This window comes from Pecten maximus, chromosome 1, assembly GCF_902652985.1.
Source record: "Pecten maximus chromosome 1, xPecMax1.1, whole genome shotgun sequence".
In the NCBI taxonomy this organism is placed as follows: domain Eukaryota; kingdom Metazoa; phylum Mollusca; class Bivalvia; order Pectinida; family Pectinidae; genus Pecten; species Pecten maximus.
This window is the reverse complement of record NC_047015.1, coordinates 41,247,844-41,274,918: the sequence shown is the minus strand read 5'-3', so window position 1 is coordinate 41,274,918 and position 27,075 is coordinate 41,247,844. Positions and strand designations below refer to the sequence as shown.

General features: G+C 34.5%; 1 protein-coding gene across 3 annotated transcripts; it reads right to left on the bottom strand.

Annotated features, from left to right (window-relative positions):
• On the bottom strand, nt 1-27,075 carry LOC117333925. 3 transcript variants are annotated; one of them, XR_004534021.1, is made up of 21 exons: nt 26,949-27,075; nt 25,228-25,335; nt 23,873-23,942; nt 23,238-23,289; nt 22,641-22,748; nt 21,991-22,036; nt 21,383-21,441; nt 21,074-21,109; nt 19,846-19,898; nt 16,695-16,755; nt 14,742-14,813; nt 14,269-14,325; nt 12,737-12,933; nt 12,240-12,285; nt 11,848-11,913; nt 10,340-10,399; nt 9,615-9,697; nt 9,263-9,329; nt 8,806-8,830; nt 2,472-4,640; nt 1-2,350 (listed from the first exon to the last, which is right to left on the bottom strand). XR_004534021.1 is itself a non-coding variant. In XM_033893346.1 (20 exons), exons 1-20 carry the CDS (start codon nt 26,983-26,985, stop codon nt 4,606-4,608), a joined length of 1,338 nt encoding a protein of 445 aa, XP_033749237.1. In that variant the 5' UTR covers nt 26,986-27,075; the 3' UTR covers nt 1-4,605. The 3 variants fall into 3 exon arrangements, 2 of the variants coding, with proteins under 2 accessions (XP_033749237.1, XP_033749247.1); XM_033893346.1 differs by having other exon boundaries at nt 1-4,640; XM_033893356.1 differs by lacking the exon at nt 19,846-19,898 and adding an exon at nt 17,460-17,512 and having other exon boundaries at nt 1-4,640.

The following is a 27,075-nucleotide window of genomic DNA, read 5'->3' as shown; positions in this document are numbered from 1 at the left end:
TTTAAGCATTGGAGAAGTTTATTAAATGTAAACAATTGTTAAATTATTGACTTATATGTTGGTACAAATATAACTGACAACAGCAATACAACTGAGGAAGCACAATGGCGGGAATGGTATTTCATCCTAACAAGGGAGAAAACTCCCCATTTCTGTTATCAAAATAAGTGTTTTTTCATAAAATTTCTGATTGTTATTTTCTGAGATAAACAAAATAAGTTATAAAGTTTAATTAAATATTCATAACACCAAAACTACAGGGTTATCTGATCAGGGAGAAGAGTATTCACCCACAAGGACCTGACACCTGGCTATGACCCATAATGAAAGAAAGTGATCTAGGGATCAGACCAGAGGGTTAATTTTTTCATTCTAGACCATAGAAACGTGAAGCCCTTGTGTATACACCGGGGAGTTCAACACCCAGTTTGGGGGAAACTAGTTAGCACTAACAAAAGGGATATATATTATATACAGGTCATGCCTGGAATGTTTTATTGTATAAAATAATTCACAACCTACCTACTATTATCACAGATTTTTGGCCCTGCCCTGTTTGGTGCAACAAGAAAGATATTGTCCATCATAAAAAAAAAAAAAAATGGTCACGATGTATTTTGCACATTCTACAAATACTGGTACATGATATATAACATAATATTTGTAATACATACCCCGTTCACAATTATCATTGATCGAAAACAATTATTTTCAAAAATGTATTTGTACTTAAAAAAAAATATATAACCAGACTCTGAAATAATAAGCAGACAAATCTGCATGGCTAATAATATAGGTTCTGGTTTTAAAAACAGACAACACACAAGCATCAGACAACCTTATTCAGAAGAATTATTTTATAGGTCTACAGGTCCAGTTTAACTGAAAATCCCCATATTGGATTAAACACCAAGCTGGTTATTGCACAAAATGAAAAAAAAAAGTTTCACTTTAAATAGAATTAAACTAGGTAGACAATCACAAATAAGTAAATGACTTTACGTAACATACAAATGGAAAATCTGAGAAGAGAAGTATGGATTTGGAAAATCGTAAAATAAATGCAATTGGTCACTCTATTGGTAATTATATATCAGAAATGTATGAAACTGTGTATATTTATTGGATTAATATGTAAACACAGCATGTAACGTGCCATATTTACAGGAAGAATATCTTATGTATGTTTAACCTTGATTAATATGAAGAATGCATATAATAATCTGTAATTATATACAGGTAAACAAATAAAAAAAAAGTGAAAAAGAAAACAATATCATTAAACTGTACATTATATATGGATACTTGAGCATTTGGGACATCCATAACTTAAACATCTTCAAATGTAAAGATAATTTTATCAAAACTGATCCTTGTGACCTTGCCTGCTCCAAGGTCATTCATTTGAACATGATAAACACTCCATCATTCTCAGCCCTGATCTGCTGGCAAGTGTAACCAAGGGAAGTAACTATGATATATCAGAATGATGCGAAGACAAAGAAAAGGATTGGGTAAAAGTCCCATCGTCTACGTCTTACAGAGTCAACACGAGTCTATTGGACAAAAAATAAAGACAGGTTAAATGTGAAAAGCCACCATGAATTGGCAGGGAAACTTCTCGCTATTTGATAAACAAAGCCATCCTTTTCTGTTGATCATCTGGGGATGTAACTCAGCACATGTAGGGTTGGTTCACATTCTATTTTTAAATGTTTATTACATACTTAATACCTTTGAATTGTTGATGTAACTGAGCAGATATAAAGGAAATTTAATGAAGATAAAACCCACAGGGAATTATGAAGTTTAACTTGGTAAAGTTTTATATCTATAAAACAAAAACAAAGAGAGGCTTTCAGGATTTTTAAATATCGTCCTCCAAACCACACTGCTGCAGACCAGATAATTCTCTACCTCAGAATAGTGTAGAATGTTTAACATATACTGTATAAATAAAAGATAATTAAAAACCACATACCAGTTAGCGAGAAGAAGACTTTGGGGCTATAGGGACCAGGAAAATACTGGAAATGAGTATACTATTAAGGGCCAAGGGAACTCTACTATAGAAATATGAGAGGAATGCAGACTGAAAAAATCCTAAGTAGCTGGAAATAACACGTACCTGAACAGCATTTACAGACAATTAACACAGGTAACCTACAGGTAACCTACATGTAACCTACATGTAACCTACAGATAACCTACAGGTAACCTACAGATAACCTACACCTAACCTACAGGTAACCTACATGTACTCTACAGGTAACCTACAGGTAACCTACAGGTAACATACATGTAACCTACATGTAACCTACACCTAACCTACAGGTAACCTACACCTAACCTACAGATAACCTACGCCTAACCTACACCTAACCTACAGATAACCTACACCTAACCTACAGGTAACCTACAGGTAACCTACATGTACCCTACAGATAACCTACGCCTAACCTACAGATAACCTACACCTAACCTACAGATAACCTACACCTAACCTACAGGTAACCTACACCTAACCTACACCTAACCTACATGTAACCTACAGATAACCTACACCTAACCTACACCTAACCTACAGGTAACCTAACCTACATGTAATCAGAAGATATACATTATAGAGATAAAGACAAACAGATACTAGAGACCTGGATACTAGTGATACTATCACTCCCAGGTTCAGGAAGCTAAACTGGAATACACGTAGGAAAAAAGCTAATGTTCCTGAAATTTAAGAAATTCCTGAACTTTTAATCTTCAATAAGATTTGGAAAACATTTTTCGAGTTAAGTTGAGTAGATTTTGTTGTGTTTTCCCATGAACAATTCTGAGTTTAAGGTATCTTTACTTCTTCCATCGGAAAGCAATGATGGAGTTAAAGATGCTTTCCTTTTTTTTCCTATGGAAAATGTTAAGATTAAGTTAATATTCACTTAGGATAAAAATGTTTATGAAACTAGGACCAAATCTTTTTTAATGTGATTAGAACTATGAATTAACTTGACTAGTTTCTAACATGGCAATTGCATTGTATAAAATAAAGGTTAATACATGATAGAAGGAAATATCTCTCAATAACATATACCTCAAAACCTCAGTATGTTGTAGATTTAGAGAAACTAACATCTAATTCATATTTTCAATTATCATAGCACCAGAAAACTCACTTTCCACTCAGGAAGAAGAACAATTTGTATTAAAGTGCAGCAGGTTGACCATCACAAACAAACAAGAGCTGACAAAGAATAGTATAATTTCCCCATACAATATTTACAAAAATAATGACGACCAAACATAAATGATATTTTTAAACAAAAAATAATTCTAAAACAATGTTAATCCCCTCAAGAACATAACAATATTAAACATCAATTCACCATCCTTGTCAACATATTGAATAAAATTATCATCATTTAACGATTGCGTTTCACCTCGAGTCTATAATTTGAAAAAAGTTACATGTGAAACTCTGTTATAAATGTGCAATATTGGACTGATAGGCATCAGTTATGACAATATCAGCCTAGTACAAATACTGACAGTATATGATATACATAATAAAAAGTACAAATGAGGAAGGAACACTATTTTTAGACATATCCGGTCACAAGTGAAAATCATTTTCATCATTTGTGTTGCCATTTGTGTTTCTATGCCATATAATTAATAACAAAACACAACCTATCATACACACTAAGTAACAACTGTTTACATGTGTCCTGGGAAATACATGCTGGACAATGTAATATCAAACCAAAATTAACATCTCTTTACATAAATACATATACATATATATGTACAAGTATTAGAATCAGATAAAACAGAGTCATACAGTACCAAAGGAAAGGTCTAATAAAAATTGAAGTTGGCCCAATTTAAACAAAAAATGTTTGTCAACTGCCTTCCAAAACTGCTAATTCTAACTTAAGATAGAATTAATTCCAAAAGAAACCCAATAAATGATAGTCAAAAATATGATTTTCCCTACATAAACTATAGTAAAGTTTACTTTGTATCAGGCGACCTAAAAATGTAATTATTTAAGGTTTCAAATATGTGTACATATATATAGGGAAAAAATCGGGACCAAACAAAACATTCGACTCATCCGATGTATTCGATTCAAGCGTGTTCGACACAAGTGAGTTTTACTGTAAATTTTCTAATGCTTTTGTGATTTAGACATGGACTGTCACATTTGTGATTCCAGACTTTTGTTTCTATTTAGCATTTATTAATAGATACATATAATACTGTGTATTGAATGATGAAAATCATTTTACAAAGTAAAAGCACATAATTTTGAGAATAATTGGCCAAGTCCAAAATTTATCTTAGCATATCCTTTTGCTAACTTGTGTATATACACGTGTATACATTGAAGTTTTACCTTAGCGTGTCCTTTAGCTAAATCTTGTATACATATACCAATAAAAAAAATTGTATAAGTTTGAATACTACTAAAACACTACTGTGTACAAAACTCTTAATAATATCAGCATGCAAATTTATTTAATAAGAACTGGAAGAGCCATTCCTTAGTGATTCTAATTGGTCCTAATTTTGCTCTCTTGATGTTTTGCCATATGCACTTTTTTATCACAGAAGTAGGTGTGTCCTCTGGAATCCTTGTGCTGAAATGACAAGGACAGAAATAAATATATCATGTAAGTGTAGAAAGATATCAGAGAACTAGATAAACAGATATCAGAGAACGAGATAAACAGATATCAGAGAACTAGATAAACAGATACCAGACAGAGATAAACAGATATCAGAGAACAAGATAAACAGATATCAAAGAACTAGATAAACAGATATCAGAGACAGAGATAAACAGATATCAGAGACAGAGATAAACAGATATCAGAGGACAAGATAAACAGATATCAGAGATAGAGATAAACCGATATCAGAGAATGAGATAAACAGATATCAGATATAGATATAAACAGAAACCAGAGATAGAGATAAACAAATATCAGATATAGAGATAAATATATATCAGAGATAGAGATAAACAGATATCAGAGAACAAGATAAACAGATATCAGAGGACGTGATAAACAGATATCAGAGGACAAGATAAACATATATCAGATATAGAGATAAACAGATATCAGAGAACGAGATCAACAGATTTCAGAGACAGAGATAAACATATATCAGAGAATGAGATAAACAGACATCAGAGGACAAGATAAACAGATATCAGATATAGAGATAAACAGATATCAGAGAACGAGATCAACAGATTTCAGAGACAAACAGATATCAGAGAATGATATAAACAGACATCAGAGGACAAGATAAACAGATATCAGAGACAGAGATAAACAGATATCAGAGAACGAGATAAACAGATACCAGACAGAGATAAACAGATACCAGACAGAGATAAACAGATATCAGAGACAGAGATAAACAGACATCAGAGGACAAGATAAACAGATATCAGAGACAGAGATAAACAGATACCAGAGATAGAGATAAACAGATATCACAGGACGTGATAAACAGATATCAGAGGACAAGATAAACAGATATCAGAGAATGAGATAAACAGATATCAGAGAACGAGATAAACAGACATCAGAGAAAGAGATAAACAGATATCAGAAAACGAGATAAACAGACATCAGAGAAAGAGATAAACAGATATCAGAGAACAAGATAAACAGATATCAGAGAATGAGATAAACAGACATCAGAGAAAGAGATAAACAGATATCAGAGAAAGAGATAAACAGATATCAGAAAACGAGATAAACAGATACCAGACAGAGATAAACAGATATCAGAGGACAAGATAAACAGATATCAGAGACAGAGATAAACAGATACCAGAGATAGAGATAAACAGATATCACAGGACGTGATAAACAGATATCAGAGGACAAGATAAACAGATATCAGAGAATGAGATAAACAGATATCAGAGAACGAGATAAACAGACATCAGAGAAAGAGATAAACAGATATCAGAGAACAAGATAAACAGATATCAGAGAATGAGATAAACAGATATCAGAGATAGAGATAAACAGATATCAGAGATAGAGATAAACAGATACCAGAGATAGAGATAAACAGATATCAGATATAGAGATAAACAGATATCAGAGAACAAGATAAACAGATATCAGAGAATGAGATAAACAGATATCAGAGATAGAGATAAACAGATATCAGAGATAGAGATAAACAGATATCAGAGAACAAGATAAACACATATCAGAGGACAAGATAAACAGATATCAGAGGACAAGATAAACAGATATCAGATATAGAGATAAACAGATATCGGAGATAGAGATAAACAGATATCAGATATAGAGATAAACAGATATCAGAGAACAAGATAAACAGATATCAGAGAATGAGATAAACAGATATCAGAGATAGAGATAAACAGATATCAGAGATAGAGATAAACAGATATCAGAGATAGAGATAAACAGATATCAGAGAATGAGATAAACAGATGTCAGAGATAGAGATAAACAGATATCAGAGAATGAGATAAACAGATATCAGAGAATGAGATAAACAAATATCAGAGATAGAGATAAACAGATATCAGAGATAGAGATAAACAGATATCAGAGGACAAGATAAACAGATATCAGAGAATGAGATAAACAGATATCAGATATAGAGATAAACAGATGTCAGAGATAGAGATAAACAGATGTCAGATATAGATATAAACAGATACCAGAGATAGAGATAAACAGACATCAGAGACAGAGATAAACAGACATCAGAGACAGAGATAAACAGATATCAGAGAATGAGATAAACAGATATCAGAGAATGAGATAAACAGATATCAGAGAATGAGATAAACAGATATCAGATATAGAGATAAACAGATGTCAGAGATAGAGATAAACAGATATCAGAGATAGAGATAAACATATATCAGAGAATGAAATAAACAGATGTCAGAGATAGAGATAAACAGATATCAGATATAGATATAAACAGATACCAGAGATAGAGATAAAAAGACATCAGAGACAGAGATAAACAGACATCAGAGACAGAGATAAACAGATATCAGAGAATGAGATAAACAGATATCAGAGAATGAGATAAACAGATACCAGAGATAGAGATAAACAGATATCAGAGGACGACATGGACAGATATCAGAGGACGACATGGACAGTTACAGTATCAGAAAATGAAGAGTATTCCTATATGACCAAACACATTTATTGACTTTTTACTTTAGTTATTACAATATAGAACATTTACTGTGGTATTACGCTTTTTATGAAATCACAAGAATTCCACGGAAGTGGATGTGTCGCCTGAACAGCAAGCTAGGATTTGAATTTGTTTAAAAACAGCTTGGATATTCATTGTATCTATTCCAAGTATAATTTGTATGATTTGTCGGATGGATTCCCATACAATGAATGAACTCATGAATGATAGTAATACCTATATGGTGCCTTTTTCAGAAAAAGGCGACACAAAAATTGGAAATATATAGATCCATAGGTTTTAAGTAAAAATAAAAACATTTTCAGGGTCTGATTTTATTTCCCTTGGTAAACATTTATAAGCAGAAAAACAACAAATGCACAACATTTCATAAATTTGAGTAGTAATAATAAATTGATATCAAATACAATCTTTACACAAAATCCTGTGTGAATTAATTATTATTGCAGTGATTATTCTTAAACCAGTGTTATGAATATCTCACCTGTTGCCAACTCATCTGATGACTACCCTTTAACCCTAGTCCTAATTCTAAAGACGTTATGTACACACATCAATTGGAGTGGCGGATCTAAGAGGTTTGTAGACATGATGAGTGAAGTCGTTGATAGCATTTATTGATTGCAAGAACATTTACCTACATTTATGTACAGAACTTCTTACCCCGAATATGTCATCATAGTGCTATCTATACTGATTTGTGATGCCTGTAGTAAGACCTTTTCCCAAGCAAGCACTTTTGGTAAGGAAGCACTGTATGAAGTTTGAGTTTGATTGGCCAAAGGGAACTCAAGTTATTGCACGGAAACCAATTTTCTATTAATAGAAACAGTGACCTTGACCTTTGACCTTTGAACCTGAAAAGCAATCCCAAGCAAGCACTTTTAGTAAGGAAGCACTGTATGAAGTTTGATTGGCTAAAGGGAACTCGAGTTATTGCACGGAAACCAATTTTCTATTAATAGTGACCTTGACCTTTGACCTTTGAACCTGAAAAGCAATCCCAAGCAAGCACTTTTGGTAAGGAAGCATGGTATGAAGTTTGAGTTTGATTGGCCAAAGGGAACTCAAGTTATTGCATGGAAACCATTGTGCGGACAACGAAGCCGCCCAAGCCGACATAGTAATACCTATATGTCACCTTTTCAAGGTGACACAATAAATCACTTTTACCAACCTTGATTCATGAATACAGATATCAGTCTATCCAATTCAAGCCTTTACACTCTCAGCTGTTTTACTAGCTGGGAAATAGTAAATCTTGGACTCTAAATTTGTGTTGACCAGAAATTGATAATTAAAGATCTTTCTGAGGAGTTTTTTGTAAACATCTTCATAACTTATCTGTGCCTATGTATGCATTAAGATGACTGTCAAATGATAATTTTTCACAATGAAATTGGTATCATAACATACTGGTACACCAGTGTTTGGCGTTACGATACACGTGTTTTCAAGACCAAAGATCAAATGCAAGGCTTTTCATTGCAAAGAACTAAAATTGAAGACCTTCTGAATCTTATTTCAACATGATAAATAACATTTGAGAAAGTATATGCTCACCCATAGTACAAAGTGCGAGTCTGGCCTGGAATGGAAAACAAAATTGCTGTATTGTGATTTCTTTTTGCACATCCCATTAAAACCACATACATCACAATTAACAAAATATTATAGGGGAAGGGGTGGGGGGTGACACAATTCACAACTCTTGTTACTTCTGGAATAACTATATGACATAAGTAATAAAATCGGTATAGATAATGATAAATATGGTTGAACACACTCCGTATTCATGACGGTATACACTCTACATCTGTACAACCCAAAGATAACACTGATATATGGCTATTTACTGAGGTTTTGAACAATTTACAGCCTCTTCTTTTCACATTCAAAATACTTAATGATGTTTAACAGGATTGCATACAAATTTTTCTATGATATAATCAAACTTTTTTTTTGTACATATTTGTTCTTGGTTGTAACCCCCAGTAGTATAAACACTTCTTAGACTCACCTCTTCATCATTTTTCATCTCGAATACATGACATACGAAGTCCTTAGCCAGACTACAGGTGGTCTCCCTAGCAACAAAATACCAAACTGGTCGCTACAGTAAACACAGTTAAAGAACAGACTTCTTTAATACTGGGTATACTTTTGAAGATTTAATTTCTTAATCAGTCTCCTGAATAATGGGCAAAAACAGAATCCCTCAATGAGAAAAGAACTTTTTTTTTTTTTTGCAGTAACATGATGACTAATTATATTATGTACTTGCATCTTAATTCTTTACGATTTTACAATATGCAACTAAAAACCAGTGGGTATTCTCACAATTTGTGCGCCCTTAGGTAAACAGTACATACCCTGCAATATAGCCAATGTATGTGAGAGCATCCGTCCGTCTCCCACACGCAGATATGGCAGTGTACGCATGCTGTAGCACCAACTGAAACAATACATTTTCAAAACATTATGCATATTTCAGATTAAACATGTTGATATTTTCTTTCTACAGATATATAAAAGTTCATATAATTACATTTGTACTTTACTTTTACCTAAGTCAGTAAATCATCATATTTGAGCAGTGAATTTGGTCCCTACTAAGCAGTTTGCAATTCTCAGGAAGCTGAGATTACGCCAAACAAAAAATACATGCAAGTTCTCTGGAACAGAGAATAAAGAAAAAGTGCCATAACAAACAAACTGAATCATAGTTTCCTTCCTGCCAACGCATGTCATATGATTAACTTTCATTGTGGTGAGCAACAACAACTTTCCAACAAAAGGTGTACGATTTGTACTTAAAAGGTTTCCGAGGCAGAATCCCTAAATATAAAGGGCCATAGCTCTAGCAAAGATAGTCAGAAATTAAAATAAAGGGCCATAGCTCTAGCAAAGATAGTCAGAAATGAATTTCTACATGTGATGATCCTCCAACACACTGTGAAAGAGGGGCAACTGCACTTACGAGATTTCTTGGACAGAAAGAAAGACATTTTGATTCTTATACACCACAATCCCAAACTTGTCTGCAGGGACATGAGGATTAAAATCGTTTCAGTATAACAATGTTCCATATCCTTACCTTATCTTCTGTCAGATCTGACACATAGATTTCCTTCTCCCGCAGGTCAAGTTTTACTCGCTGAAATATGACAAAATTACTGGAATGATATTATATGCAAATATGTGTGAAACTACTAGTAATCTAGGAGCCTTTGTAGTGTAAAAGACAATTTAATAGGCTGACCATAGTTAAATGGTGACAGAACACACCACAGAAAACATACAGAAAACACTGTCCAAAATTTAACATGTATATTCAAATTTATTATTATTCTGGCAAATGGCAAGTGAAGAGGATAGTACATGTCCATTCTGATGACAGATTTTCCTTCACTTTTTCTTGTAGGCCAGTGGAGCATTTCCATATCAACAATTTCCTTCTTTCATCACTATTCTTTATATTGTCTAACTAACAAGAGATCCCAGAGGGATCTTGGCGCCCACCATTGAATGCTCTTTATAGGTTCCATGTCAGATTGATCTTTTCTCTATTTTCCCCTTCCTCTTACTAATCTGTGTAAATGGAGAAACATCCCTCCAGTACTTTTCAAACAAGGGGAACTTATATATGAAATTTGAGATTTAGCAATAATGGCTGTCTGTCGACAATATTTTCAGTTTGGTCAAAAAATGCAATACGACGGACCAACGGGAACCTACAAATGAAATTTGAGAAAGATCCCTTCAGTACCTTCTGTAAAAAGCGATAACAAACTTCAGTTGTCAAAATCTAAGATGGCTGTCTGTTGGCCATGTTGTTATCCGACTGGTCCCAAAATGAAATATGCATAACTAAGGACCAAGGGCAACCTATATATCAAATTTGAGAAAGATCCCTTCAGTTCTTTCTGAGAAATAGCGATAACAATCTTCAATTGTCAAAATCCAAGATGGCTGCCTGTCGGCCATGTTGTTATCCGTCCGGTCCCAAAATGCAATATGCATAACTAGGGACCAAGGGGAACCTACATATGAAATTTGATAAACTTTCTCAGAAATAGCGATAACAATAATTGTTTACGGTCGGACGGAGGGACGGACGGACAGACGACGACGGACCACGGACGCAAGTCGATTTGAATAGTCCACCATCTGATGATGGTGGGCTAAAAATTTGATTTTGCCATATTTATCAGGTGTACACAAATTTCCTTTTAATCAATGACTACTAAACTTATCTTCATACAGAGTAATGCTTACAGGACAAGGTCAGTCTATAGCAAAGGTCTGTACATAGGTCAAGGTCAGTATATAGGTAAATGTCAATACATAGATCAAGGTGTCAGTATATAGGTGAAGGTCAGTATATAGGTAAAGGACAATAAATAGATCAAGGTGTCAGTATATAGGTCAAGGTCAGTATATAGGTAAAGGACAATAAATAGATCAAGGTGTCAGTATATAGGTCAAGGTCAACTTGTAGGAGAACAGTACAGTCTACTCATTTTATAGGTGAAGGTCAGTATCTCATACTTCTATATAAAGGATCAAGCACCAAGATCGTTTCTGCAGACAAAAAATTCTCACCCTTTGTTTTTTGTTACATTTTAGGACGAGTGCCACTGCATCTTCTATCCGCTGTACACGACCATCCTACAAAAGTATACCTCTAGCTCATTAACAGATTACAGACATGTAAGTGAAGTGAACCTTTTGGTATTAGGACCCAACGTTTAACTTTAAGATGGTACTAGTATAAATTGTTGGTAAATTGCCCTTCTTGGCAATGGTAAAAAAAATATTTATAAATCGGCAGAGAGTAAATTCAAAACGTTAAATGACATGTTTCAAGTTGTAACAAACAATCTAAGTATTTATTTCAATCTAAATTACTACATTTGGTGTAGAACAAACTTGACCAATCTGACCTAACACCGTGATTAATGTGAATATATAGCCACCAAAGGCTAATAACTTACCTTTCCTAGTATAGCATGACCAAGGTAGGAAGCTTCATATAGAGCTCTGAAAATATATGTACATATAAGATTGACTAAATATTGTCAATACCTCTGAAAATTAAACCAACATACAGGTGAATTTTTGTATTCCTTTATAAACATTGTATCTAAATTAACATTATAGCCATTTCTGAATAAAACTATTCCAAACTTCTATAAAATATATCCTTTCTGCCTGTGCAGATAATATATTCAGATTCAATATTGAAGCCCAAAGAATTAAAGCAATATAACACCTTGAAATATATCCTTTTATTTTATCTGTTAGTAGTATTAATTATTTTTTAATTTACAATTCCTGAAAAATATCCGTCCCCTTTGATGTAATGGTACCCCATCCATGATGATTGTACTAAGTAACAACAGGACAAACGTTAAAAGTTATAAGTATCCTCACTATACTGCCCACTTTACTACCAGATAAACTGTATAACCAATCTCCTTTGAATACTGACCCTCCATCAGATCCATGAACTGGTATTTCTGTATCCTCTTCTTCCTCTAGGATAGCGTGCGGGGGTTTCCTGTTTCCATTAAGGGTATTCGTCTGATCCTGCCAGGAAGAAGAGCCCCCGATACTCAGAGGATCGATGCCACATTCTCCGAGCAGTGGTATGATGGGCTGGTACAAGTTCCCTTCACTGTCCTGATACTGTAACCGAATCAAATTCCCCGCAGACCCATTAGAAAACCAAAGACTGACTCCTACACCATACTCTAGTGTGAACATAGTGAATCTGTAGTGGATTACCAGAGGCCTACACACTGACATCAATGCCAGTTCTAACAAGTGCAATCAATGATCGCGAAGCTCACCCGCAGCAGCAATCACACTATGCACTTATTTTTATGTATGTATAAGTATGGGGTTTTTTTAAATTGTACATCACATAATATCACTCCTAGACCTCTAATGGATGTATAAACCAAATTAGAAGGGTGTGAACTTACAAACTTTCCAATAACTTATCCCCAAAATCTTTAAAGTGGGCTTTGGTGCCAATAAAGTTAAGTTCACAAAATGGTAAAATGCAAAAATATCACAAATTGTTTCTGCATGATTTTGCCATAACATCACTCCTAGACCTCTAATGAATGTACAAACTAAATTAGAAGGGTGTGAGGTGTATACTTTGGACTTACAAACTTTCCAATAACTTACCCCAAAAACTTTAAATTGGGTTTTGGTGCCAAAAAAGTTAAGTCCACAAAATGGTGAAATCACAATTTTTTCTGCACAAGTTTGCCATAACATCACTCCTAGACCTCTAATGAAAGTAGAAGGTTTTGAGGTGTATACTTATGGTCTTACAAGCTTTCCAAAAGCTTGCCTCAAAAAATTTAAGTGGGATGGGACGCCGATGCCGACGCAGATGCCGACGCAGATGCCAGGGGTACAGCATTAGCTCACGCTTACTCGTAACCAGTGAGCTAAAAATGTTGTGGCATATAGCATTACTGTATTACAGTATAAGAATAGAGTTTTATGATAATCCTACTTCAGCTCTTTCATGTTCATCAGAAACATTGCGATAAATTATGAATGTACTAAATGAATATTTTGTTAAATTGCTTTTTTCCAGTCTGTTAAAATCTGATAAAGATTTAGTGTACTAAAATATGTGTGATTACAGCAGTTGTTACACGTACCTACATTACTACAGTACATTGAAAGTGTCTAGAAAATCTACAATGATCAAACTCATGCAAGTACACAAGTTTAGCCGTACAAATATTGAAGGTAGACAATGAACACCATATTAAAACATTCACTAAATTCAATAAATTTAATTCATTAAAACTGTATATTAAACAACACATAAAACATTCACTAATTCATTAAATTTAATTCATTAAATTTAATTCATTAAAACTGTATATTAAACACCGTTTATACAGTAGAAATCTGAGACAGCACATATCAAATTTACTCCTGATCTAAGCTGCATAATATCCTAGATCAGTGAGGAACGTGTACAACACTTACCTTCACAACGCCCATATGAACTGGAAGCCCATGGTATTTCTGCAGCAAATTGTGTGCCTGGACCAAATTTAGACACAGATATTTAAACTAAAATAGTAACATTGATATGCTATGAAAATATCACTAAAAGTGAAGTATTTAAGAGCATATTCATATTCTCAGCTTTCCTAATATTAGAACAAAGTAAAACAAAAAGCATTCAACATAATAATCATATACTCTAAAAAGAAAGTAGAAAATTAATTAACTAGCAGAGTAATTCCTTTACAAGTATGATTTATGTTTGTCTCATTTAAATCTCAAAATCTTAAACTCAAATCTAGACCCACTCATGACTGACTCATGATAATATGTAATGACAGTTTCCTGAGCCTCACTCAGGACCATTTCCTGGAAAGTTTTATGTCACTTTTTTACAAGCCAACTTATATTGACTGAGTATTTTACTGTAGTTTGAGTCTTGACTGACTTACATAGGCTATCTTGTTGTTTTTTAGAGGCTGTTTGTACAGTTCATCAAGCACGTCACCAGGTGAAATCTTTCCCTGTCAAGAGAACGTCACAATTTTATCATATCAACAGAATACTTCAAACACATAAAAACGTACAGAGTTGATTTTCCTGTTTTGTGCGAAATTGACAAATCTGTGCCTTTACGACAAGTTACATAAAATTTCATATGAAATAAACAACTCTAAGATATTTTTGATCACATAACTCAGAAAACTTACATTCTGACAGATTTTAAAGTCAAAACGCAGAGAGGATATAATCAAGCAGAAACAGCAATTTCAGACTTGTCAACTCTCCCGATTCAGTAGAGAATTTCCCGATTTCAGACTCCCTGCTCCGTCTCCCGATCGTATAGATAGAAAATAGGGTATTCTCCCAATTTTGGAGACCCTGTCTTGATAACCCCCAATTGAGCCCCTATTCATCTTGTTAGTTTCACTTAGGCCTATGACAGGTAACGCTTGCTGGCTGGTGAAAGACATATGTGTGGGGCATTGGTCAGTTACATACCTGCTCACAGACCGTAATGAAATCCTGACACTTCACTGACTGCCAGGGTGACACTACCCCAATGAATAAACAATTAATCAAAACCAATTAAGCTGAGGACGCGTTATGATGGTTTCATAGCAGGTCGATCATGGATGATTTAACGCTTGCCATTGGCTTCGTATACTGCCTTTGATGGCAAGCGCACAAACGACCTCTACTTGACAGTAACAACAGTAAACAGACACGTGAATCTCAGATAGAAAAAGTGAAAACAACACTGGCAATATTTTCAACCAAGTATCTAATGTGACAGGTTACTTATTGAAATGTTACCTACATTTATGGCTAATATCTTTAAATAATTAGCATAAGATAATAAATTCACAATAACAACCATTAAGACCAAAGGCCTGGCTGCCAGTAATCAGCATACCTATGGTCAGCCGACGGTAGTGTCAATTAGCAGAGACCTATTTTGGCAGAAACTTTCCCAATTCTTATTTTGAAAGACAAAATCATGTCTACAAATACTAACTTTCTTCAACTAAATACTGTCATGCTAAAACTAAGAAATTAAGTATCAGTCTCCAGTCTCCACCTACCAAGCACTGAGTACTGTATTGTATTTTGTTTTAAATCAAAAGCAACATTTGAAATTTCATTCAGAAATTATATTGAACTCTTCTACTCTAGATATTTATTGTGGTATTTTAGGTATTTTGTTTTGAGGTTTACTGAGACAAAGCTTGCTAGAAATGATATCATTGTGATAATTTGCATTCATTGACTGACATCTGTCTTACAACATACTTTTCAGAACATTATCAAATTAAATACTTTTATTGAGAGACAGCTTAATTAGTGAGTTAATATGATAAATTCCCAGAAATAATTAAAAATAAAATAATTTTGCATATTTTTTTTGTAACAGGTTGCTATATATAATTTACTTTCCAAACTTGAATAAAAAGATCAAAGATCATTGGCCAAGCTTGAAATAAGTTTTATTTTATTTATTTTTAAGTGATGGAGGGAAGTGTTCAGACAGGGAAGTTTTTTTCCAATAGCAAATTATCTCCCCTTAGTTTTTATTTGCTAAATGTGTCGCGCGAGAAATGTGTTTTCCAGTCAAAAATGTCGCTCATGCACTTTCTCCCCATGAGAATTTTAAAGAGTTGGCAAGTATGCGATTTCATTGCACCATTCACAAATCATGATGTCACGTCATTGTCTATGTTATGACATGATCATAATTGACTTCTGACTAACACAGCCAATGATAAATGCTCCAGGGTATATTTACTTAATATTACATGGGCGATTCACTGGATAACAGCTGACTATGTGATAATACATGTATGTTTATCACTCCATATGCCCATGTTATAATGTTATAATAAATAATATAAGTGTTTACTCACATCTTCCTCCACCACACTGCCTGGCTCCACAGAGACTACCAGTAAATGGCCCTGTACCAACCTGTTGTCAAGGACAACATCACTGTATTACTGTTATCAAGTATCTATAAATATATATACACAAAAAATAACAAAAAAATAAAACTTTGCCTCTAGGCCTTTCTGTCCTCTCAGAAAGGCCTAGTGAGAAAGTTTTGACTTTGGTTATTTTTCTAATCATTCACCTTCGCAAGGACAGATTCCTTTTTCTTATATACGTTTGCAAGGACAGATTCCTTTTTCTTATGTAGTCTACAATGTTATGGTTCCTGCTTAGTGTGACAGTGTGACAGCCAACCCATGATGGATTCAAAGCTTGAGAACATCCAGGCAGCTTAAAACATCACAATCAGAAAGTACTTGTTCATTTTTACCATCCAAATTTCTGAACAACATCCCCTGCCACTTGACATGTATCTGACACTGAATTAACAGTTAATGCCCAAAATGTCAAATTCAAAAACTCCAATTCCATTAAGATATACACCACATGGGCGGACTATGAATGCTGTGTACTAGGGTAGATGTTGTTTATATGATGTGGTATTGCTTCAATTAAATCACTTCTTTCGGTGGTCCCTACTTGACAAACCTGAGGTTAACATTATTCACTAGTATAGTATATATTTATGTCAGAGATGTGTTAAAGAAGAGAGTGATCCTGCTTGGAAGTTGAGGCCACCCAACTTGCTACCATATCTTTATTTATTGGTAGAAGCTACTTACTGTACATGTAGTCCCAAATCATCACAGGGCACAAACTCAAACTTCTTGTATGTCTACAATAGTAAGAACATAGATACACGTACATTAAATTAGATCTGTTGATACTGGGGGTATACTTGTACAGACATTCTTTTCAAATTAGGTCATGCAGTTATACAGTACATGTATATATAACTGTCATATCAATTGTAATAAATGGATCATACACTGTACATGATTAGGAATTAATTAATATGGCATCTATTGAACTTGGTAAATAACTTGGTTTGTTACATTTTTACCAGTGAAATTTTAGAAATTTTCAACTTTATAAAAACTTAGAATTTTATATCATCACTGTGATGTTTTATGACAATGCTTTCTATTCACTGCATTGGAATCTGCTGATTTTTCGGTTCAGATCCAAATGAAGCGAAAGGAGTGTGAAAAAAATCCTCATTTCACAAAACAAGAGGCCCAGGGGCCTTAACGGTCATCTGACTCTAAATTAAAAACCTTCTATTATTGTAGTATGTATTCTCTGTAGCAAGTATATAGTGGCACTGTTGGCCATGGTGGCCATCTTGGATTTCTGACCGATCCAATAAATAACAACACTTGACCAGAACCATCTCAGGATCATTTCTGGTAAGTTACAGCTGAATCCCACTGATGGAATTTGAGAAGAAGTTTGATATAGGTGTTGTTCAGAAGAACAATGATTGCGCAATCATGTTACAAATGGCTGCCGTGGCTGCCATGTCAAAGTTTTTACGAGGCTGAAAAATAACAACACTTTGTTGCCTCTCCTTCCTTAACATCCTCACCAATTTCCAGCTCAATCGCACCAGTGGAACTGGAGAAGAAGTTTAAAACGTGTTTTTCAAGATGGTTGCCATGGCGGCCATCTTGGATTTCTGACCGACTTGAAAAATAACAACACTTGGTCAGGACCATCACAAAATCATTTCTGGTAAGTAAGAGCTCAATCCCACTGGTGGAATTTGAGAAGAAGTTTGATATAGGTGTTGTTTAGAAGAACCATGATTGCGCAATCATTTTACAAAATGGCTGCCGTGGCTGCAATGTCAAAGTTTTTACGAGGCCGAAAAAATAACAACACTTTATTGGCTCTCCTTCCTTAACATCCTCACCAATTTTCAGCTCAATCGCACCAGTGGAACTGGAGAAGAAGTTTAAAATGTGTTTTTCAAGATGGTTGCCATGGCGGCCATCTTGGATTTCTGACCGACTTGAAAAATAACAACACTTGGTCAAGACCATCTCAGGATCATTTCTGCTTAGTAAGAGCTGAATCCCACTGGTGGAATTTGAGAAGAAGTTTGATATAGGTGTTGTTCAGAAGAACAATGATTGCGCAATCATGTTACAAATGGCTGCCGTGGCTGCCATGTCAAAGTTTTTACGAGGCTGAAAAATAACAACACTTTGTTGCCTCTCCTTCCTTAACATCCTCACCAATTTCCAGCTCAATCGCACCAGTGGAACTGGAGAAGAAGTTTAAAACGTGTTTTTCAAGATGGTTGCCATGGCGGCCATCTTGGATTTCTGACCGACTTGAAAAATAACAACACTTGGTCAGGACCATCTCAGGATCATTTCTGGTTAGTTAAAGCTGAATCCCACTGATGGAATTAGAGAAGAAGTTTGAAATAGGTGTTGTTCAGAAGAACAATGATTGCGCAATCATGTTACAAAATGGCTGCCGTGGCTGCCATGTCAAAGTTTTTACGAAGCCGAAAAATAACAACACTTTATTGGCTCTCCTTCCTTAACATCCTCACCAATTTCCAGCTCAATCACACCAGTGGAACTGGAGAAGAAGTTTAAAATGTGTTTTTTCAAGATGGTTGCCATGGCGGCCATCTTGGATTTCTGACCGACCTGAAAAATAACAACACTTCCTCAGGACCATCCCAGGATCATTTCAGGCAAGTTTCAGCTCAATCTCACCAGTGGAACTTGAGAAGAAGTTTCAAATGTGTTTTCAAAATGGCGGCAATTGCGGCCATCTTGGATTTCGGACCGACCCGAAAATTAACAACACTTGGTCAGGACCATCCCAGCATCATTTCAGGCAAGTTTCAGCTCAATCCTACTGGTGGAACTTGAGAAGAAGTTTAAAATGTGAAAAGTTTACGCACGGCGCACGGCGCACGGCAGACGACGGACGAAGCATGATGACTATAGGTCATCCTGACCCTTCGGGTCAGATGACCTAAAAATGTATGCCCATTCATAAAGATGCTGTCTTGGTAGTTAACATTATTCACTAGTATAGTATATATTTATGTCAGAGATGTGTTAAAGAAGAGAGTGATCCTGCTTGGAAGTTGAGGCCCCCAACTTGCTACCATATCTTTATACATTGGTAGAAGCTACTTACTGTACATGTAGTCCCAAATCATCACAGGGCACAAACTCAAACTTCTTGTATGTCTACAATAGTAAGAACATAGATACACGTACATTAAATTAGATCTGTTGATACTGGGGGTATACTTGTACAGACATTCTTTTCAAATTAGGTCATGCAGTTATACAGTACATGTATATATAACTGTCATATCAATTGTAATAAATGGATCATACACTGTACATGATTAGGAATTAATTAATATGGCATCTATTGAACTTGGTAAATAACTTGGTTTGTTACATTTTTACCAGTGAAATTTTAGAAATTTTCAACTTTATAAAAACTAAGAATTTTATGTCATCACTGTGATGTTTTATGACAATCAATGATGGTGCTTTCTATTCACTGCATTGGAATCTGCTGATTTTTCGGTTCAGATCCAAATAAAGCGAAAGTAGTGTGAGTGGCTATTTTGCTGCATTTCTGCAACATATATTGCAGTTTGTTTTTGATAAAATCCTCATTTCACAAAAAATTTGATGCCCATTCATAAAGATGCTGTCTTGTTGTTAAGTGTAATATCATAAAGGTACCATGTCACATATTATGCTATCAATTCCCATGCTATTTTGATACTTAGATTGTCTTTCTTTTTATCATCTTTAAAATCTAAATTGATAAAAAATAGAATGGTTTGACATTGAATATATGTATTAAGGAAGTGAAATGTATGTTATATTCAACAGGAAACTTTCATGATCCTCTATATCATAATATATATATCATGGACCTAAATTTCTATCAAGTTTATTATCAATTCCATATTACACTTACACAAGTGTAAAGATTCTATTTATCACATAACTTATATTACCAGGTATGAGAAAATTAGCTGAAAATCTCCTGAAAAGACAATTAACAAAATGTGACTTAGACTGAAACATAAATTTTCTGTTATGCATGATAACAGAAATTGACATATGGTTTATTTGGTTTGTATTGTTTAACATCCTATTGGCAGCCAGGGTCATTTAACAATGTTTAAGGACGTGCCAGGTTTTCGAGGTGGAGGAAAGCCAGAGTACTTGGAGAAAAACTACTGGCCTATGATCAGTGCCAGGCAACTGCCCCACATGGGTTTCAAACTTGCGACCCAGAGGTGGAGGGCTAGTGATAAAGTGAAGTGTCAGGACACCTTAACCACTTGGCCACCAGAAATTGACATATCAAATATAATGTTAATATATATACTTACTGCTAAATCCCAAGTGTTGTCTAGAAAGCTGGCATTCTGTAATTAAAGTGAAGCAGAAAGGATTGTTTGGCTTCTCAATATATTTTTTTTTCTGTGAAGATTCATTAGAAACTGGAAAGTCAAACTCAAACAACCTGCATTTTAAAATTTCAGAGAAAACTACGGTCCTAAATATTTTGATAATGAGTATTTGCAATTGAAGAATACAAAAATCATTACTCATTTAACATGTACAATCCAAAAATATTCGTCATTTTCAGTCCTGATCTTCCTGTGAAGAACTTGTGTTATTGACTGCAAACAAATTACCTTAATTTGTAACTGGAATGGGACTTCTGTCAATTCAAACAGTAGTGACTGGAAAATTTCTGTAATCAAAATTGGATGAATACTAAAGTGTATATTCTAAAGTGTAAAAGATTTTATGTCAAGATGTTGAGTATGAAAAATAACCCAGATTTTGAGCAATTTATTAAGAACACTACATTTAATTTAGGGTCATGCAGAACCAACAGATTTTATTTCAGATTTTCATATATTTCAAAAATTGATTTTGAGAGAATATATAATCATGCTAGTGTATCATTGTACATGTGAAGACTTACGTTAACTACCAGGAAAATTTCTTTGCATATCTCAGCATCTTTTTACAAGAATCAGCTCATGAATTTGCTTTTAAATTGCGCATTATGGATAAATTCAGGTCTTAAATGAAACTGCCTCAATTTCCTCTAATAGAAGAAACACAACTCAATGGCATTTATAATTGTATTCATCAACAAATTAAGATTTACTATTTCATGGAGATTCTGATTCTTTACAATGTTAAAATACAGAGGATACTTTCTGTATGACAGGGACACCTTGTAAAGGTTATATTATCTGTTACTAGTTTAAAGTCTATTTCTAATACTTACCTACGAGTATTTCATCCCCAAGAATAGAATTGTTTGTATACCACTCCTGCAAACAAAACATTATCAATGAGACATGCTTTAAATTATTTCTGAAACGTTAAAAAACACCTAAAATACATTATCATCTTTAACATACATATACTAAAACCAAGAACATCCACTCATCTCAAAAACATGAAAGAGGGCCCCCTAAAGAAGCTCTCAAGTTTTCTAGCGACAAAAACAAACCAGGAGACTAAATAAATGAAATGTAAACTTTATTTATTTTACAATTTTGTTAGCCCAGACAGGAGAGCACATGGGGTTTTGCTGTGGGAGGAAACAGGAGTACCCAGAGAAACTTACATAAACGGGCAGGTGACCCCATACCTTTTCACATAAGAACGGAGAATCGAAACCCCAGCCACCAAGGTGAAAGGCAGGTGTGTTACCACTGTGCCACAAGACCAACCTATATATTGTACTGTACTAAATTTTCTCTTTTAATTTGAGGAGAACTGAACTCCTTATGGAGATGCCGAATACAGTTTACATCATGTTCCAATTTTATGCCAGTACACTGTGTAAAGTTGATACTCTACGTATCAGTAAATGTACCACACAATATATTTTACACCTGGCAGATCACTGTTACACAAGGAATTACATACCTGAGCTAACTGATGGTCTTTAGCCAAAAGTTGTACAGGAACGGCTAAGACTTTCTTTACCAATGCTGACCGAATGAACAATCTGCCACGCCCACAACTGCTGAAAACCTGTTAACAAAGGGAAATAACCAATACCATATTAAGGCGGGGTAAGGAATCTTTAGGGTTAAGGAGTCATTGTTTAAATCTATATAAACAAATTCGAAAGACAACAGGTCAGAGCTCTGCTTCTCCCTTCCCTTGAATTACTACAATCTTTTAAAATCCCTCAGTATATATATTTAACTCTTGTACATGTACCTATTTTTTTTAAAACAAAACAGTCTTGGCTATCAAGCATGTGGAGAAACCATTATGACATTTATGATAATATTTAATGCTATCTGTAGCATGCTTTATAAAAAGGGGGCTTCCATAGGCTTAGCCTGTTCTAAACAATGGAATATCTTGAAATGTTTTGTCAAAATTGTGTTGTTCACTTTACATTTTTTACTTATTCATAACAATAGGTACAATACTGAGGTATGTTGCTCAAAACCTGACATAAGATAAGAGATCTTGTATCTGGTACAGTAACCAACAGATTTTAATACTTACTTTCTTTGATTCTTTGACAGAGTCTATGACCATTGACAAGATTGGATTGTTTCTGAAACAATGCAGAAATTAAACATTACAGTAGCATTTGACACTTAATTTAACAGACACTGGTGATGATTGTTATGGTTCACAAAATCCTCCATATGGTTCAGTTTTCTGTTTGCTTGATGATTTCTGTCATATAAATAGCTCTTCTGAGTTATGTTGAATAGTTATAACACAGAGGACAAAATAAAAATTGTATCTTGTATCTTGTGTCTGATCAAATATTGGAGTCAGAGTGTGGACTTACATAGCGGTAAACAAATACCTCTCGATACATTATTCATAGAAAACTTCTCAATCTCAAATAAAACCCTTTTGATCGCAGAACTAGTCTGATAATTAAGTAGTAACACTTAAACATCAGGGTGATACATGAGTTACAGTAGAGGAAATGCCATGACCAGACCCGAGACTCGAACCCAGGACTTCCAAAATCTAGACGGACACTCTCACTCTTTGAACTATACCTGGCCACTGGCATTCAACCCAGTCTAGTTCCACCACACATATAATAATCAATGGACTAAACAATGCTCGCCAAACCTGTAAAGTGTGACACATTAAAATCAGGAAAATAAAGCTGGTACCTTTGTTTGGAAATATTGGTGAGCTTGCTTATCCATGTCCAATAATCACACTTCCCAAACCAACCAGGATCTGCAAAGTATTGTTATTTTCTAATATCATGATACAACACAGAAAATAGACAATAAAGCCGGATTCTGAAAATGATTCTGGAAATAATAAATGGTAACCAATACAAACAGATTTCCTAACAATTTCCACTGTTTCTAAATTGATAACCTAGGTGTGAGCGAGTTTGTTTATTTTTCAATTACTTGAGTGTAGAAGATGGCCCTGTACTCATGAGAAAATATCTATGCATTATATAAATATTGGTGGACTTCTTTCTGCAAACCACATGTTAAGTGATTGCGAACAAATACCATACCTCATTTTAATATCAATGATTTATTCCATAAAACAATAAGACAATCGTGAAATTGTTTTGATAAATAAACATTTTGTTATTAAATGAATATAATCATAGATGCATGTTTCTTCTGTTGTTATAGAGAAAGTGGGAAGGGGTATAGCTGTCTGTCAATGGCTTTTGCAAATGGTTGTTAACGACATGTTTGGAAAAAAATTGACGTCAAAATAATTTCGATCATATATATAACATAAGATTATTGTATGTATCTGTATTGTTAATGTAAGTATTTACTTTTTAATTAGTTTATGGGATCATAAATCCAATGGATCAGTCAGTAAAGTGTTCGTAAATGTGAATTACCTTGTACTCCATTGGATATATGATCTCATAAACAGAACAAAATAAAAAGTTAATCCTATTCCTTAATTAATAATCTTATATTGCAGATTCCATAATTATCTAGCATAAACATTGAAAATACATACGAAAAGATTTTAATCAATTGATTACACAACACACCAAAACAGTATGAAAGTCAAAAATTTATTGAATGGAACCAAAAACTTGTTCAGGCTCATATTAAATATTATCTAAAGGTTTTGGCATTCTTAGGGGCTGCTCATTCTTACAACTAAATAACATCAACAAACAATATTACATAATAAATTTTTACTCGCTACTCAAAAGATACACCTAAACAATTAAGATACTAATTATACTATAGGGGCATGCAACCCCCAAGCTAGAGCGATCATAGCTTAGCTAGCTATGACTAATAGAGAGGAGAGAAACCTAGCTTGAGCGACCTCAAGCCACAGAGTAAGCAGTTGGTAGCTAAAAAGCAGGCAAAAATAGTCCAAATACTATGTACAATCATCAAAATATACACATCTTATATGAACAAATTCAGAAATCAAATCCTCCCTGTGATGGTGTCTTTTATATTGTAACCACAAAAATACCTTTGACTTACTGCTACCTCTTATTGACAGCTGTCCTACTTACTTTTAAGACCTTTCCTAAAGATCTCTTCTAGATTTTTACTCAGCTTCAGCAGCGTTGGTGTTCTGTCACAGACAACTTCATTTTTGGTTCTAAGTTCCAAAACAATTCCTGAAATGTAATATTTTGTCATAATTGTTATGTGATAAATAAAGTGATCCACAATGGCTAAATAACCTAACTGTCAACCCTTCTGTTAATTTAATATTTTCATACACATGCCCATCTATAAAATTCTAATATTCTACTTCACTGGTAGAAGAATTGGTCAGATCCACAACGCTAGACAGAGAATGGAATGTAGTTCCCTTAACTTTTGTCTTCAGCGAAGACATCTTATTGATAGTCCTTTGTTTCTTTGTATGGAATCACACGAAACAAATGAAAATTATCTCTTACAATGTCGTCTCTTTTCACAAATCCCTTTGCATATATTTAACAACATAGATCTTCCTCTCACAACTAAACTACTTTTGTTCGGGAACGACAAACTTTCTGACGATGAAAATACTTTCATATTTTCACCTGTACAAAAATTCATTGTCAACTCTAAAAGATTTGACTGAATTATCTTATTCAGTCATCCTCTCTTCCTATAAACTACTGGTACATGTACTTCCTACTCTTTTTGGCACGGGCAATCCCACCCCATTTCCATCTCCTAACCCAACCCCTCACAAACCCTTCTCACTCACACCCAACCCCACCCTTAAATATATTTTATAATCATTTCAAACATTCTCCAACATATTATTTTTCGGCATAGTCGTATAATATTCTTTTGGTCCCGGATATGATGCGACAGGTGGCGTTACTGGTCAAGATGAAGTATGTGATTGGTCAATGTAGCGGTAAATGGAAAATGCAGATATGCAGTTAAAAACGAAACAAAGTTAAGAATGCAAGCTGAATAAGTGGATGTATCTTTTCAAATGACACATTAATAAAATTATATTCCTGATTCAAATGCAGTCTTATTATCACCAAAAATGATTCAAACTGATTTAATTTTGTTATCCGTGCTGAAACGCATTAGTTCGTTGATAGTATTTCACCAGCAGTTTTACATGATTATTACCACCAGCATTAAAACTATGACGTTTATCTTTTTTAAAGATAGTTCTTGTTATTATTAATATCATTGTAATTGATAAGATAACTCTTGGAAATGGATCCATATAAGTTTTACTAAACTTGTCTCCGAATTCCATTCCTCTGTATATATTCTCTTTGTTATACTTTATATATGAAAATGGATTGAAACAAAGTTTATATTAATATTTTCATTCCGAAATTCAACTAAATCTCTGTCTGGTAAATTATTTCTATTATCAAAGGGTTTAGCGTACTCCACTATAACGCCTTTCATTGGACCGCCAATATAGATAATATAACAATATACAGAGCTGATATAGAATCCAAACTCCAAACATCTCTACTAGGTCCTAGGAATATTGCAACCCCCCACCCCCACCCCCCCCCCCCCCCCCCCCCCCCCCCCCGATATCCAGAAATTATCCATAACCGTAAACCCCAATATTAGATCCCAGGAGCGGGACAGAAAGTTCCATATGCTGCCCATCTCTTCATTCATCAGAACAGACGACAGACGGGCCGCGACAGACGAATGTCGGAATGACCAATAACGTTAGACCATTCGTGCATGTCCTTATACACGGATGTGATTTTATGATGCTTTGGTGAAGTATTGAGCTCCATCATACCTTTTAACTCCCGAAGGAGTGGATCGCTGACAGACATGTGTTAGATTAGGTAGTAGGCCTCAACATGTCAATTTCCGAGTCGGCTTCCTGCATCCATCATCTCCAATGTTTACTCCCACCACTTTCC

Coding starts and splice junctions, on each gene's coding strand:
- LOC117333925 (XM_033893346.1), bottom strand. CDS start 26,985: ATGTCTGTCAGCGATCCACTCCTTCGGGAGTTAAAAG. Junction 23,943..25,227: donor CTTTAGGAAAGGTCTTAAAA/GTAAGTAGGACA, acceptor AATACTTTGCAG/ATCCTGGTTGGTTTGGGAAG. Junction 12,934..14,268: donor TTCATATGGGCGTTGTGAAG/GTAAGTGTTGTA, acceptor ATTCGGTTACAG/TATCAGGACAGTGAAGGGAA.